Here is a 13,705-nt window from a genome sequence, read left to right on the forward strand (position 1 = left end):
CTTTTAAATTAGTGTACCAATAATGGAAATGGATAACAACTGATATAATCCGTATTTCCAAACGACTACAGACTAATTTCTTATTGAATGTGAGGTAGAGGAGTGAAGAAAGAAAAATATCAAAGCCAACTACAGCCTGAATGTTACTCATAAGTTACCACTCTTTATAGGACCCAAAGGGAAACACATTTGACAATAAACACCAAACTACACTCAGAATCTTTCCTCCTTCCTAGCTGCTAAAATCAAGGGTCATTAGGGCCGACATATGCCGATTCTCTCTTTCCTTAGGACAGGCTAACATTCAGCAAGTATGCAACAATACAGTTGTAAAAGCTGTTAAAATCCTGAAATACTTATGTGCTGGTTGGTAAATTGCTATTGTTCAAGTGCCTTGAGTGCCTCTTTGCTGATCTGACCCCCTTTGCTGGCCCACTGGCCTATCCCACAATCCAGCATCTATAAAGGTTAACATCTGGCAGATAAGTTGGTATGCAGAACCTTGCTTTGCTGCTACAGTGGATGTCTGATCTAAGTGATCAACAATCATGCCGTTCTAAATTGTAATTTTTTTAATGTTATCCCCACCATGGATGGAGTTTTCTCCCAGAAGGCTCTCAAATTCTTCACACAAATCAACTTCTGTTGGGCCTACACAAGTCTGAATCCCAGGGATGGATCTACTCTAGGTTCAAGTTGAAACCCTGTTGCAACTGAAGTTCACAGACCTTCATATTTAAATAATTATCCATTGGTAATTTTTAAAACTGCTAATACCCAGTGAAAATGAAGAGTACAATAAGTCATGTACTTTCAATCTTGATAATGGGAATATAAAGTAGTTTAACAAGAGACTCGTGAGTTTAAAAATTTAATATTCCTTTGCCTAAGAAAATTTTTAAAAAATGAATCAAATATTTAAGGGAACAAAATGTTTAGAGAAAAGCTGTTCAAGTTTGTAAAAAATTAGAATCAACCTAAGTGTCAAACATTAAAAGAGTAGTTAAACCAAACTTGTTTAGCAATTTTTTTCTCTTTCTTACATGATTCTGAGTTATTAGCTATTTTAGAAAAGAAAAATAACATTAAAGATAATTCTAAAAAATCTCCAGAGGGCCTCTCCTAAAAGTACTTGCCAATGAAATTTTAATTATAAAAATCAGGATGATGTCACCTTTCTCATCCAGATGGTAAACACTTTAAGACAATAAAGAATACAGAGCTTTCAACAACAAAGGATTCATTTAAATGTTCTCTACACAGCTGGTTGTATTGATGTGTTAATATATGTGTGTATTTTTGAGTGTGTATGTATGCATACACATATATTGATCCCCAACATATAAAAATTACTTTGCTGATGCAACCTCTTTTGTACACAGTCCTTTGAGGTTTTTGTTTTTTGATAGACTTGTCCTGATCCATCACTAATCTCCTGGCAAGTCTGAGCATGTGCTTACATTTGCAATATGGCATCCTGTAGTTAGGGTGCCATTTCCTGGCGTGGCACCACATCAGGGTTCAAATTCACAACTTTGTCCAAATAGTCTGTACTCCGGCCAAATGAGCTAACCAGTCACAGGGAGAACAACAGGCTGCTAATGCATTCTACAGAGGTACAGATGTATAGAATTCAGGGCAATTGAAAGTCTCCTTGTCTAATTCATTGAGGAAAATAGAAAGGATCTTGGCTGCCTCATAAAAAGAAAGTCCCTATATGTACACCTGGGTCCTTGTCTTATTTTTGAAAACATTGGTTCAACATGGAGAAAACACGTTCTCTTCTAGAGCAGTGTATTCCTATGTTCAAAATCTTAGCACAACTCTTTGTAGGAACAGATTCCTTATTCAGATCAAATCCATAAAGTCGAAAAGAGAATGCGGGCCCAGATTTTGCTTGGTTTCTCACCTATTTATAGCAGAAAGTAGAGGCTTGGTGTTGTACAACTCCAGGGGATGCCATTATTATTCACATAAACAGGCACCCTTGAAGTTGTGGAGTGCACAGCCTAAATGCAGCTCATGCAACTGCCCTAAAACTCTTTAAAGTGATTTGTTAACTTTTAAAGATGAATTGTGCAAGGAAATAAAGGCTCCTAATATTTATCAGGATTTTTAGAAGTTAATCTAAGACATGTATGAGGAGAAATTTTGTAAAATGTAAGTCACTGTCTAATATATGTTATTAATAGTAAAATAGTCATCTAAGGAATTGATATTTAATGGGTAAGATATATTAGAAAGAGTGGAGATTTCTTTGTGTTTTACAAATTCCAAACTGATTGGTGTTTTTATTTACTTCAGTCAAAGAATTGCATGGTCAGCTGAAGAAAAATCTAATGTTAGTACAACGTGATAACCTCAAGAATTCACACTTCCAGTAATAGTAGCTGATAACCGCCAAGATGTTTCTGAAAAGAGAAAGTGCTTATTTTAACAACAACAAAAGAACAATTAAGAAATAATATTTGGTACATTTCCAGGAAGGAAACATCGCATATTAAAAAGGGAAAACAATTCATAGCCCTTTACGGAGACTTGTGAAACTTGTTCAAACCAAAGATTTATTTCATTTTTTTCAACTTTTGCTTGGTTTGGGATGAGGAATTTTCCCCCTTGGGAATCAAGGAAGTTGATTACACCTCTCCCACTAGAATTGTGCAATGCCTTTAAATAGTTCTCCTAAAGTCTGTTTTTCATTATCATTATGAATTTCACAATACATTTCCAAATGTACTTTTGGGTATTTTTATTCAAAACTCTGTTCTCCAGTGTTTTAAACTCTTGATTATTTAAAAGATTTTGGAGAGTAATACTATAAGATTAGGTCCTTTTCATGCAGTATTATTTTAAAAAATAATTTATAAAATCTGTAGCCAGAATCTGACCATTCATATGGAGGATTTCTTTAAGTTGCTTTTTAGTATTATTCTATTTATGGAATCATCTTATGTTAGCCTTGGAAAGATCATAGACATCCTTACTTGTAACTTCTGTATATTATAGTGAAAGAAAAAAAAAGTCACTTGCCAGTGACCCCATAGCTTGTTAGTGGAAGAGCCAAGATTGCAACTCAGTTGTCTTGACTCCAAGTCTACTGTCCCTTCACTTCATTCTGTTGTTAGTCTTCCTGACTTTACTACTCTCCTTGCACACCAAACCCACCCTCCACTCTCCAGCAGGGCTTGTTTTCTTTTGCCCTCCTTTGATTGAGTGACTGCCAGCTCAGGCAATTGGCTGGACAATGGCCAGGTCAGGTAATTGGAAGACTCTTTGAACATACAGGAGCACACTTCCCACTGAAGGAATGAGAAACCTGTGTGTTACAAAGAGTGTGATGTGTGCCAGTGCAGAGGAATGCGTAGTGTACTCTGTGGGTTCCGCGAGAAGGCAACAAAATTTGTCTGAAGAAGTTAGAGAACCTTTAAAGAATGAGTTAGAGTCTTGAAGGATGCTGGAGATTCACTCAGAGGCAGGAAGGCAGAAATGCCGAAGTGGAAGATAGGAAAGGGAAAGAAAGGAAGGTAATATTTACCAAGCGCCAGAGCATCTATCTGGCACAACAAATCTATAAAAGCAGCATAATCATCTATTTTATGGTTGAGAAAATGAAGGGTTGGAGACATTATTCTAACATTTCCCAAATGCCAACAACATGCCAGGCATTGTTGCTTTACTCACATGATCTCAATTAATCCTAACAACAACAACAAAAATATACAAGGAAAGTACTACTCCTATTACACACGAAGAAACCAAGTCACAGAGAAATGAAGTACATTGCTCAAACTCCCCAAAAATGTGGTGGGAGTCAGGGGAAGGGGACAGTACAAAACTAGGCACTAGTTGATCTTGAAGCAGGTTCTAACCAGCTTATGATATGCCGGTTCATTGCAGCTGCAGAGGTGGGAAGGTTACAGACAGATCAAAGATATCTTTATATTCCAGGCTAAAGAGAGAGGGGCTTATCTGGTTGGTACAGGCTTTAGGTGGAAAATGATTTGACTGAATTTATAGTTTTGAAAAATGTTCAGGTCGCAACATTGCAAATGGATTGAAGGGTAGAGGTAAGGCCGAGGGACTAGTAAGGAGGGTGTTGTAAAAACCAGAAGAGAGATGATGAGGTCGCATCTAAGATAAAAGCAACGTAGAAGATTTTTAGGGAATAAGAACCAAAGAACAAAAGTTTTATTTAGATATTGAAGGAGATAGAGGAGGAATGAGAAATCATAGTGGTCTCCAAGGTCAGAGAGCCGATAACCATGAAATGAAATCTATGATTTGAAGCTGGGCATGGTGGTATGTGCCTGTTGTCCTAGCTATTTGGGAGGCTGAGGTGGGAGGTTTGAGAGTTTGAGCGCAGCCTGGTTAAAGAGCAAGATGGGGTCTACAAACAAACAAACAAAATATATGATTTGAGACAATACTCTCTTTTATATATAACTGCATTTACTTTTTTTTTTTTGAGATGGAGTCTTCCTCTGTCACCCAGGCTGGAGTGCAATGGCGCTATCATGGCTCACTGCAACCTCTGTCTCCCAGGTTCAAGTGATTCTTCTGTCTCTGCCTCCCAAATAGCTGGATTACAGGTGTGCACCACCATACCCGGCTAATTTTTGTATTTTTAGTAAAGATGGGGTTTCACCATGTTGGCCAGGCTAGTCTCGAACTTCTGACCTCAGGTGATCGGCCCGCCTTATCCTCCCAAAGTGCTGGGATTACAGATGTGAGCCACCGTGCTGGGCCTAACTTCATGTACTTTTGGGTTTTGCCCACATAATACCTATTCATTGTAACAAAACTAGAAAATGTAGATCAGCAAAAATAAACAAACCTGAAAGCCTGATAATTCTCCCATGAATACATACCTTGTAAAACCATAAAGATCATTTTCTTCAAGTCTCATATATTAAATATGTATTTATAAGCCAAATAGAATCTTTTGCTTTCTTAGACTTTCTTTAGTATTTGTTTTCATTTCCACAATTATTTTAGTTAGCAATTTACTATATGTTCCACAGGTTTCCTAATCTCAAACTATTAATTAAGTACCTTTTTTTCTCGTTCTTGAAATCTTTTTTTAATTTCTTTCTCAGTAAATGAAGTATGGCTTTTTTTTTTTTTTTTTTTTTTTTTTTTTTTTTTTTTTTTTAAGAGCCAGGTTCTTGGTCTATCATCCAGGCCCCAGGCTGGATTGCAGTGATGCAATCGTAGCTCATTGCAGCGCCTTAGCCTCCCAAGCAGCTGAGGCTACAGTCAAGCACCACCATGCTCACCTAATTTTTTACATTTTTTTTTTTTTTTTTTGAGATAGCGTCTTGCTCTGTCACCCAGGCTGGAGTTCAGTGGTGTGATCTTGGCTCACTGCAACCTCCACTTCCCAAGTTCAAGTGATTCTCCTGCCTCAGCCTCCCAAGTAGCTGGGATTACAGACACCTGCCACCATGTCCAGCTAACTTTTGTATTTTTAATAGAGATGGGGTTTCACCATGTTGGCCAGGGCAGTCTTGAACTCCTGACCTCAGGTGATCCACCCACCTCGACCTCCCAAATTGCTGGGATTATAGGCATGAGCCACCCATGCCCAGCCTAATTTTAAAAATATTTTTAAGAGATGGGTGTAGCTATGTTGCCCAGGCTGGTATTGAAACTCTTGAGCTCAGGTAATCCTCCTGCCTCAGCCTCCCAAAGTGCTGGAATTACAGCCGTGAGCCACCATGCCTGGACATAAAATAAAATGGCTTTGTTTTCGAAGCTATGCACATCCTCGAATGTCTTTCTCTTCCCACCTACTTACCAATAGCTTGCCCACATAATAAAATTTGGGGTTCATAATTTTTTTCACAAAGCTATGCATCTTATTCAGTTTTTTCCTGGCATTTGTTTTTGCAAAGAAAAAATGAAATATCAGTCTGATTTTCCCCTTTATGAGTATCTTAATTTCCTTTCCTATAAGCTTGCAATATTTTTCTTTCATCCTGGATGTGACTTTTGTTAATTTTTCCTGGAACTTAATGAGTACTTTTGCACTAAAGCTCCAGGTTAGGAATATATCTGCATTAATATCACAACCATTACTTCTCGTATCTTTGCATTAATGTATCTTTGCACTAATATCACAACCATTACTTCTACTCAATTCTCTTGTTCTGGAGTTATATGGCTTCTTTTTACTGGCCCAATGACAATTCTAATTTTTCATTTACATTTTAAACTTTCTTTTCTATCTCTCTATTTATCTCGATCATTTTCTTCTACAGCTGCTGACTCCTGTTTAAAGGAAACCACGTTGTCTTTTATCTCTTTGAGGATCCTGATCAGATATTTACTGATATTTTATAGAAAGAAATATTACAATATTATTATTCAGTAATATAAATAATTCAGTAGTTCAATATCGCTAATACAGTGCTTCAAAGTAGTGTTTCCTTTATGCTAAATTATTTATCATGTCTTATATCATTATTACTATTTTTAAGTGTTTCCTTCATTCATAGTCACAAATCTCTCCAGATCTGGAATTTGCTACTATATATCATGAGAAAATGGTATCTTTTTTTTTAAAGAAAGTCAAGAATTTTAGAAGCATGGCTTTTCAAATAATGACATATTATGAATCCCACCTTTCAATATGTTTTTTTAGTATATTATAATGTTTTAGTTTTAGTTTATTATAATGTTTTAGTATATTTTTATTTTATATTTTAGTTTTAGTTTATTATATGATTTAGTTTTAGTATGTTATATTTTAGTTTTAGTATATTATAATGATTTAGTATATTATAATGATTTAGCTTTAGCATCCAAGTGGCCTGGGTTTGACTCACAGCACGTGTAGTGGTGAAGAACATGGACTCTTGTTCTGAATTGTCTGGATTCAAATCCTAGCTCTGCCACTTAACTCACTGTGTAACTATGACAAGTTATTTAAACTCTTAGTGCCTTTGTCTTCCCATCTACAAATGGGATTAATAACATTAGGTACTTCATAAGGTATTAGGAAGTTAACAAGATAATATTTATAAAATATATAGAACAGTCCCTAGGACATAGTGAATGGTATATAAATATTTGCTTTAAAATTCTATCTCTGTCACCCACTAACTGAGTAATGATAGTCGTCATTGAATCTTTCTAAGCCTCCATTTTCTGATGTTTAAAATGGATATAATAATACTAATGAAATTAATGCAAATATTGATAGTAGTAATCTTGTAATGCTGCTTATTAATACTGTGAGGATTAAATGAGATAATTTATGTAAAATATCCCCACATAGGCCAGGCGCGGTGACTGACGCCTGTAATCCCAGCACTTTGGGAGGCCGAGGCGGGCGGATCATGAGGTCAGGAGATTGAGACCATCCTGGCTAACACGGTGAAACCCCGTCTCTACTAAAAATACAAAAAATTAGCCAGGCGTGGTGGCAGGTGCCTGTAGTCCCAGCTACTTGGGAGGCTGAGGCAGGAGAATGGCATGAACCAGGGAGGCAGAGGTTGCAGTGAGCCAAGACCGCACCACTGCACTCCAGCCTGGGGGACAGAGCGAGACTCCATCTCAAAAAAAAAAAAAAAAAAAAAAATCCCCACATAAATGCATTTGCTTGGTTGCAACTGTTATTTAATAATAAAATGCAACCTGGGACTATGCCACGTTTAATTGGCTTAACTGAGCATTGCAAGTCTCTTGATTCCACAATTTCTCTATTATTGAATTTCTGAAATTTAAATTATTTTACAGATGCATAACTCCAGAGGGATTAAGTTACAAATTCAAAGCTACATTGTCTGTGCAGAGGAAAGATTTGAAGCAAGGTCAATTAGATTCTGCTTTTAATCTTTTTTTTCCATGAGCCTGGGAAAAGCAGGGTCTTTAATTATTTTTTCTTCAAAGGGCCTAGTTCCTGTCAGTTGGATTATGTCCCTCAAGCTCTTCACTTTCTCCTCATCCTTTCTCAAGATCTGTGAACAGAAACAATGGGCTAAGTGCTTTTTGCATATCTGCAGTTATTCTCCTTTGCTAAGAGAGGAGCTGGGGCTCAGTGCTAGAGATGAGGTGCATAGGATGGGGGAGTTGGGCTATAGGGGACATCATACTTATCAAAGTTTTTTTTATCTATTGAGGATCATTGATTCCTCCTGGTGACTTAATATAAGTTGCTATTTTGAATTTTCCCACAAATCAGCCCAGACATTTCATGCTGTGTTGTGTTGTATTTGAAACTAATTGTGGGACATAAGAGGCCACTTCATACCTTGCAAATAACAAATTACATCATTCTTTAGAAAACAAAAATGTTGGTTTCTCTCTTTGCTTAAATTATATTACGATTTCTTTTTCTTTCTTTCTTTTTTTTTTTTTTTTTTGAGATGGAGTTTTGCTCTTGTTGCCCAGGCTGGAGTGCAGTGGTGCTATCTCAGCTCACCGCAACCTCCAGCTCCCAAGTTCAAGCGATTCTCCTGCCTTGGCCTCCTGATTAGCTAGGATTATAGGCACACGCCACCACACCCAGCTAATTTTTTGTATTTTTAGTAGAGACAGGGTTTCATCATGTTGGCCAGGCTGGTCTCAAACTCCTGACCTCAGGTGATCCACCCGCTTCTGCTTCCCAAAGTACAGGGATTACAGGCGTGAGCCACCACACCCAGCCTACATCACTATTTCTATGGAAAACTATTGTTTGGCTTTCTCTCCCATATTAATTTCAAACATTTCGTTAACTACCAGCTGATGTGCCACATAACATGGACTTCTCCGGCTTGTCTGCCCACAGCTTGCCCATCGGGGACATACAAACCTGAAGGCTCACCAGGAGGAATCAGCAGTTGCATTCCATGTCCTGATGAAAATCACACCTCTCCACCTGGAAGCACATCCCCTGAAGACTGTGTCTGCAGAGAGGGATACAGGGCATCTGGCCAGACCTGTGAACGTGAGTCTCCCACTGTTGGAAAATAGGAAATATAAAAGCTGATTTCTCTGAGAGAAATAGTGCTTGTGTTTGCATCTAATTCATTTAGAATGATCTTTAATGTTCTTTTCTCTAATCATATTTTTGGGGGGAGTGGGATGATTTACTTTTATAACATTCTTATCACGGAACATATCCCTATCCTGCTCCAGAGAAAGGGGAACTGAGATGCTGGGGATAACATCACCTTGAAATCAGAAAGGCTTAGTACTTGGAAAACATTTAAAATGAATCAAAAAAAGAAAAGCCACAATTTTAGCAACAAATTTGAATAAAAATGAGCTCATCTTGGCTCTGGAGATAGTCACATTTATCTTTGAAATAATATATTTTTATAAGTAAAGGGTCTCAGTATTATTCATGTCAAAAATTACAAATATTTAAATAGCATATACCATGTGCAAGAAGCTGTGGCTCTTGGGGTTTGTAGCAAAAATACTTTGCTAGCCTTATTTGTTCTTTGTTTTATTCTACCTTAGTCAAGAGGGAAAATATCTAATGACATATAAAGGTCAAGAACTATAAAATCTCATATCCATATAGATATCAAAATAAATTTTTTAAAGCTTAAAAAATAATATTTAGTTTGTATTTAAAATTTAATTGGAAGTTAGTACCTAATAGGAATCGGATATAAGGGTTCTTCTTCCAAATATGTACTTGAAAATCCAAATGCGGTAAATGGAAATGCTGTAGGCAATTGACACATAGGCATAAATGCCCCCTTGAAAGAAAAAAAAAAAAGGATATGTCATAGATGAAAGGCTAACTTTGCTTTCCAATTTTATTTTTGTAAATGTTAGTTGTCCACTGCCCTGCCCTGAAGCCTCCCGAAAATGGTTACTTTATCCAAAACACTTGCAACAACCACTTCAATGCAGCCTGTGGGGTCCGATGTCACCCTGGATTTGATCTTGTGGGAAGCAGCATCATCTTATGTCTACCCAATGGTTTGTGGTCCGGTTCAGAGAGCTACTGCAGAGGTATGCAAACTGCCAATTTACATTGTTTATTTACTGTCTTGCCTGATTTCCTTGATTTAAACTCTAGTAAACCAGTCAGTTCTTCATTTCTTTTTGGATTTCATAGACCCCACACTACAGAAAGAGAAAAATTATAGGAAATTTGAAATCAGAATTACCAAGTTCAATTGACCACATAATTGTAAACTACGCCTTTTATAGCCCTTTTATGAACAAGCAAAGAAAAAGTTTGCCTGGGAAGTAAATGGACAGGTTACCCCAAACCTCAAATTTCAAGCCTCTAAGACATGATATAAAGGAGAGTTTAGAATAATCAGAGTGGAGACTGATGCCTCTTGGAATTGTAGGACTTAAGGAATCACACAAGTATCCTGCAACAAGAGCAGTTAGCCAACTTGTAATCTCCAGCCTTTACTTCGGCTAGTCGACCCGTTATAGAAAGTAGAGAATTTGTCAAAGCGAGAGTCCAAGGAGCCTACTCAGGCCAATAGAAAGTGGGCACCACCAATGGAATCTGAGGCTCCCATGTCAAATACAGAGAAGCAATAAAAAAAAAAAAAATAGTGCCTCAATCTGCCTCAACTTGCCAACTCCAGGACCTACTTTCCTACTTCTTACAGCTGTCACACAACCAACTTCCTAGGGTTTTACAAGTAGGGTTAGAAGAGGAGGATATTTAAGAAAAGGTAAAAGGGGGACGAGCAAAGGGACTTGAGGACCTCCATCAGAATCCCTGCCCACAAAGCTTCTCAGTACAGTACCTGCTCCCTACCTACGGTTGCCAGTTGAAACACAGGATGCCAGTTAAATTTGAATTTTTGATAAATAATATTTTAGTATATGTGGGTCCCCTGCAAGATTTGGAACCTCCTTATACTAAAAAATTATTTGTTGATTTTCTGAAATTTAAATTTAACTGGGCGTGCTGGTTCATTGGTTTGTTTGTTGCTAAATCTGGCAACTTTACTCCCACCACATCCACTAGTCATTTTTTGGCAGAACACTTTGCTGAGGATTTGACTATTCCAAAACCCCACAAATCAGCTGGACCACTGGTTAAAGATTAGTTCTGTCTTCTGGTCTTTTCTTGGCATCCATATCCATAAGGGAGAACCACCTACTCATGACTCCAAGATCATTTGTGAATCCCAGGAGACATCTATGTTGGTACCAATTTATTAGGTACCAATACTGAACTCATCTATAAATGTAAATTGGCCTACATGGTATCCCCAAAAGACAAGGAAAACTGAAAACGATCAGCAGATTGAACAAAAGAGACCTGACAGAAAAGAAAGAAAAATGGAATCACTGAGATTCAAAGGCAACTACATTGCTAAAATAAGGCCAGGATTCCAAGCAATGAAAGAAATTTGAGAGGAAAAATATGTATTAGAAGTAAAAAAAAAAAAAAAAAAAAAGGTACTGACACAATGAATGGACCTAGTTAGAAGTCAAATTAATAAATTAGAAAACTAACTCAAGAAATTCATTTGAAGGTCAATCAAAAAATCCAAAAATAAAAATATGAAAGAATAAAGTAACATGAGAATAGTCACAGGAAATAGACTCTTTTCACGTGAGGAATCCAGAGAGAGAACAGAATGGAGGAGATGCACCAGTAGAAGATCTAAAGATATATCCCTGAGCTGAAATTTTGAAAATACTCACAACCCAAATCTTGGATATTCAGTTTAAAATCACTTAGTAAGTGCCACAAAAAAAATATTAAAAACAGATTTATGTCCGGAAATAATCTTAGTGAATTTTCTGAATGCCCTAGAAAAATGGAAAACTGTGTCCATTTCATAGTTAGAAACAACACTACCTACCAAGGAGAAAGAATCAGATTAGCCTTAGGCCGCTTTGTTGGCCATTCTCAATGTTAGAAAATAAGACTGTGTTGCCAGGATTCTGAGGGAAAAGAATAGACCCTAGATTTCTAAACTCAGGCAAGCTACTGTTCATGTGTGAAGGCAAAGGAAAGACATTTTCAGTCATGCAGCCTCAAGTGGTAAAAAGCCACATACCATTACTGAAAAAAATGAATCCTTGAAAACTTGTAAAATATATTTTCGTGAAGTCAATAGTTCTAAGTTCTGTGTAAAATCTTTACCCCTTCTTCCAAATACCTTATGGTAGAGGGTGGGAAATATTACATTTTAACTTGCCACTCAGTAGCCTTCCAAAGAGGAGTGAGAAAATCAGAGAAGACTGCCCTTTCAGGATAAGGTCTGGCCCCTGCCTCTCAAGCCTGCACCCTCCATAACCAAGCCTTGCGTCTGACCCTAAAGCTGTAAGAAATAGCCATGCTCTCTCAGGAAGCCGGCCCTTTGAAGCTGTTCCCACAGCCTGGCTCTGCCTTTGCTCTGGGTCCTCTCAACCCTCCACTGTTGCCAACTTCCTCCTCTTGAATGGGGTGACCTCTACACGTGCATCTGCATCTGCAGACCTGCCCCCACCCCTCATTATGTTTCTTATGCTATGTGTCAGGGTCAGTCAAGGAAGCACAGTCACCATGCATGTTATGGGATGAGGGATTTATTTCAGGGAATAGAGCTTACACAATTTTAGAAGGAGCTTGGAAACAGAAGAGGAGTGGGAGGATCAGAGGAGTTCTTGACAAGTCAACTTGAGAGGCTACCCAGCTTTTGAAGTGGAATTGCTAAGGAGAAACTCATGGAAGGTCTAAGAGAAGCTTTACCTCTGTGTAGTTATGCCCCTGTGGCTCTGCAGCCAAGAACCTTGCAATGAACATGGGGCCACCACTGGTCATGGGATCAGCAGTGAGGACGTGGAATGGAGGCAAGCAAGGGCAAGCTGCAACCCCCTGGGCATCACTGCATTTTTCTATCACTGGCTCTGACGACAATGACCACTTCCTCACATCTGCCTTCCAAAATCAAGTGCAAGTTCCTCTTTTGATCAACCCTAACTTGGAACCACAATAAAGGGATTCTGGCAAACATATTTCCCAATGTAACTAACTTGTCACAATAGAAAGCATCACACTTTTATTGGTAATTAACTTGTCTACCTCCTCTGCTAAACCAAATTCATTATGAGCACAGAATTTATTTCTGCCCCTCAATCATTGATGATATCTCTGGTGAATGAATGGAAACTTGAAGTTAACAAATACACATATCGATAAATGTATACGTTGATGTACAGTGATAACTACAGTATATACATTGATGACCTGCTTCTGTCACTTCATATTAAAAACCATGCATGGGTGTGATGGCACAAGCTTGTAATCCCAGCTACTTAGGAGACTGAGGCAGCAGGGTCACTTGAACACAGGAGTTGGAGGCTGCAGTGAGCCATCATCACACAACTGTACTCCAGCGTGGGTGATAGATTGAGACCTTGACTACAAAAAAGCATGCTTGTTCTCTTTTATGTAATTTCAATTGCAATTCCAATATAAATAAAATAATTTAAAGCAGAGTAAGGAGAGATGCTACAATTCAACTTCACCACCAAAGCTACAGCTAACTTACCAGTATACAAAGTTGTACTGAATGAAGGTACTTACCCAGGCCCTTACACTTTCACTAATGCTCAGTGTATTTAGTTACATCAGATATTGTTCTATGAAACGCATACCATATTTCACTAAATCTGAAACACATGCCATATTTCACTAAATCTGAAACACATTTTTTAAAACATTTTAACATCTCTAAAATGGAGGTGCATCTTAAAATCAGTTGCAGCAAACCCTTTAATTGGCATTATTGTTTCT

At 37.8% G+C, this 13,705-nt stretch overlaps 1 protein-coding gene across 1 annotated transcript in view; it reads left to right on the plus strand.

Moving 5' to 3' along the window:
- The window catches only part of SVEP1 (sushi, von Willebrand factor type A, EGF and pentraxin domain containing 1), a 207,484-nt gene that overhangs the window by 58,726 nt on the left and 135,053 nt on the right, over positions 1-13,705 (plus strand). Inside the window, exons 4-5 of the mRNA XM_003810882.7 lie at positions 8,774-8,932; positions 9,775-9,954. Of these exons, the coding sequence (XP_003810930.3) occupies positions 8,774-8,932; positions 9,775-9,954 (339 nt within the window). The remainder of the gene's footprint in view (positions 1-8,773; positions 8,933-9,774; positions 9,955-13,705) is intronic.

This window comes from Pan paniscus, chromosome 11 (genome assembly GCF_029289425.2).
Source record: "Pan paniscus chromosome 11, NHGRI_mPanPan1-v2.0_pri, whole genome shotgun sequence".
In the NCBI taxonomy this organism is placed as follows: Eukaryota; Metazoa; Chordata; class Mammalia; order Primates; family Hominidae; genus Pan; species Pan paniscus.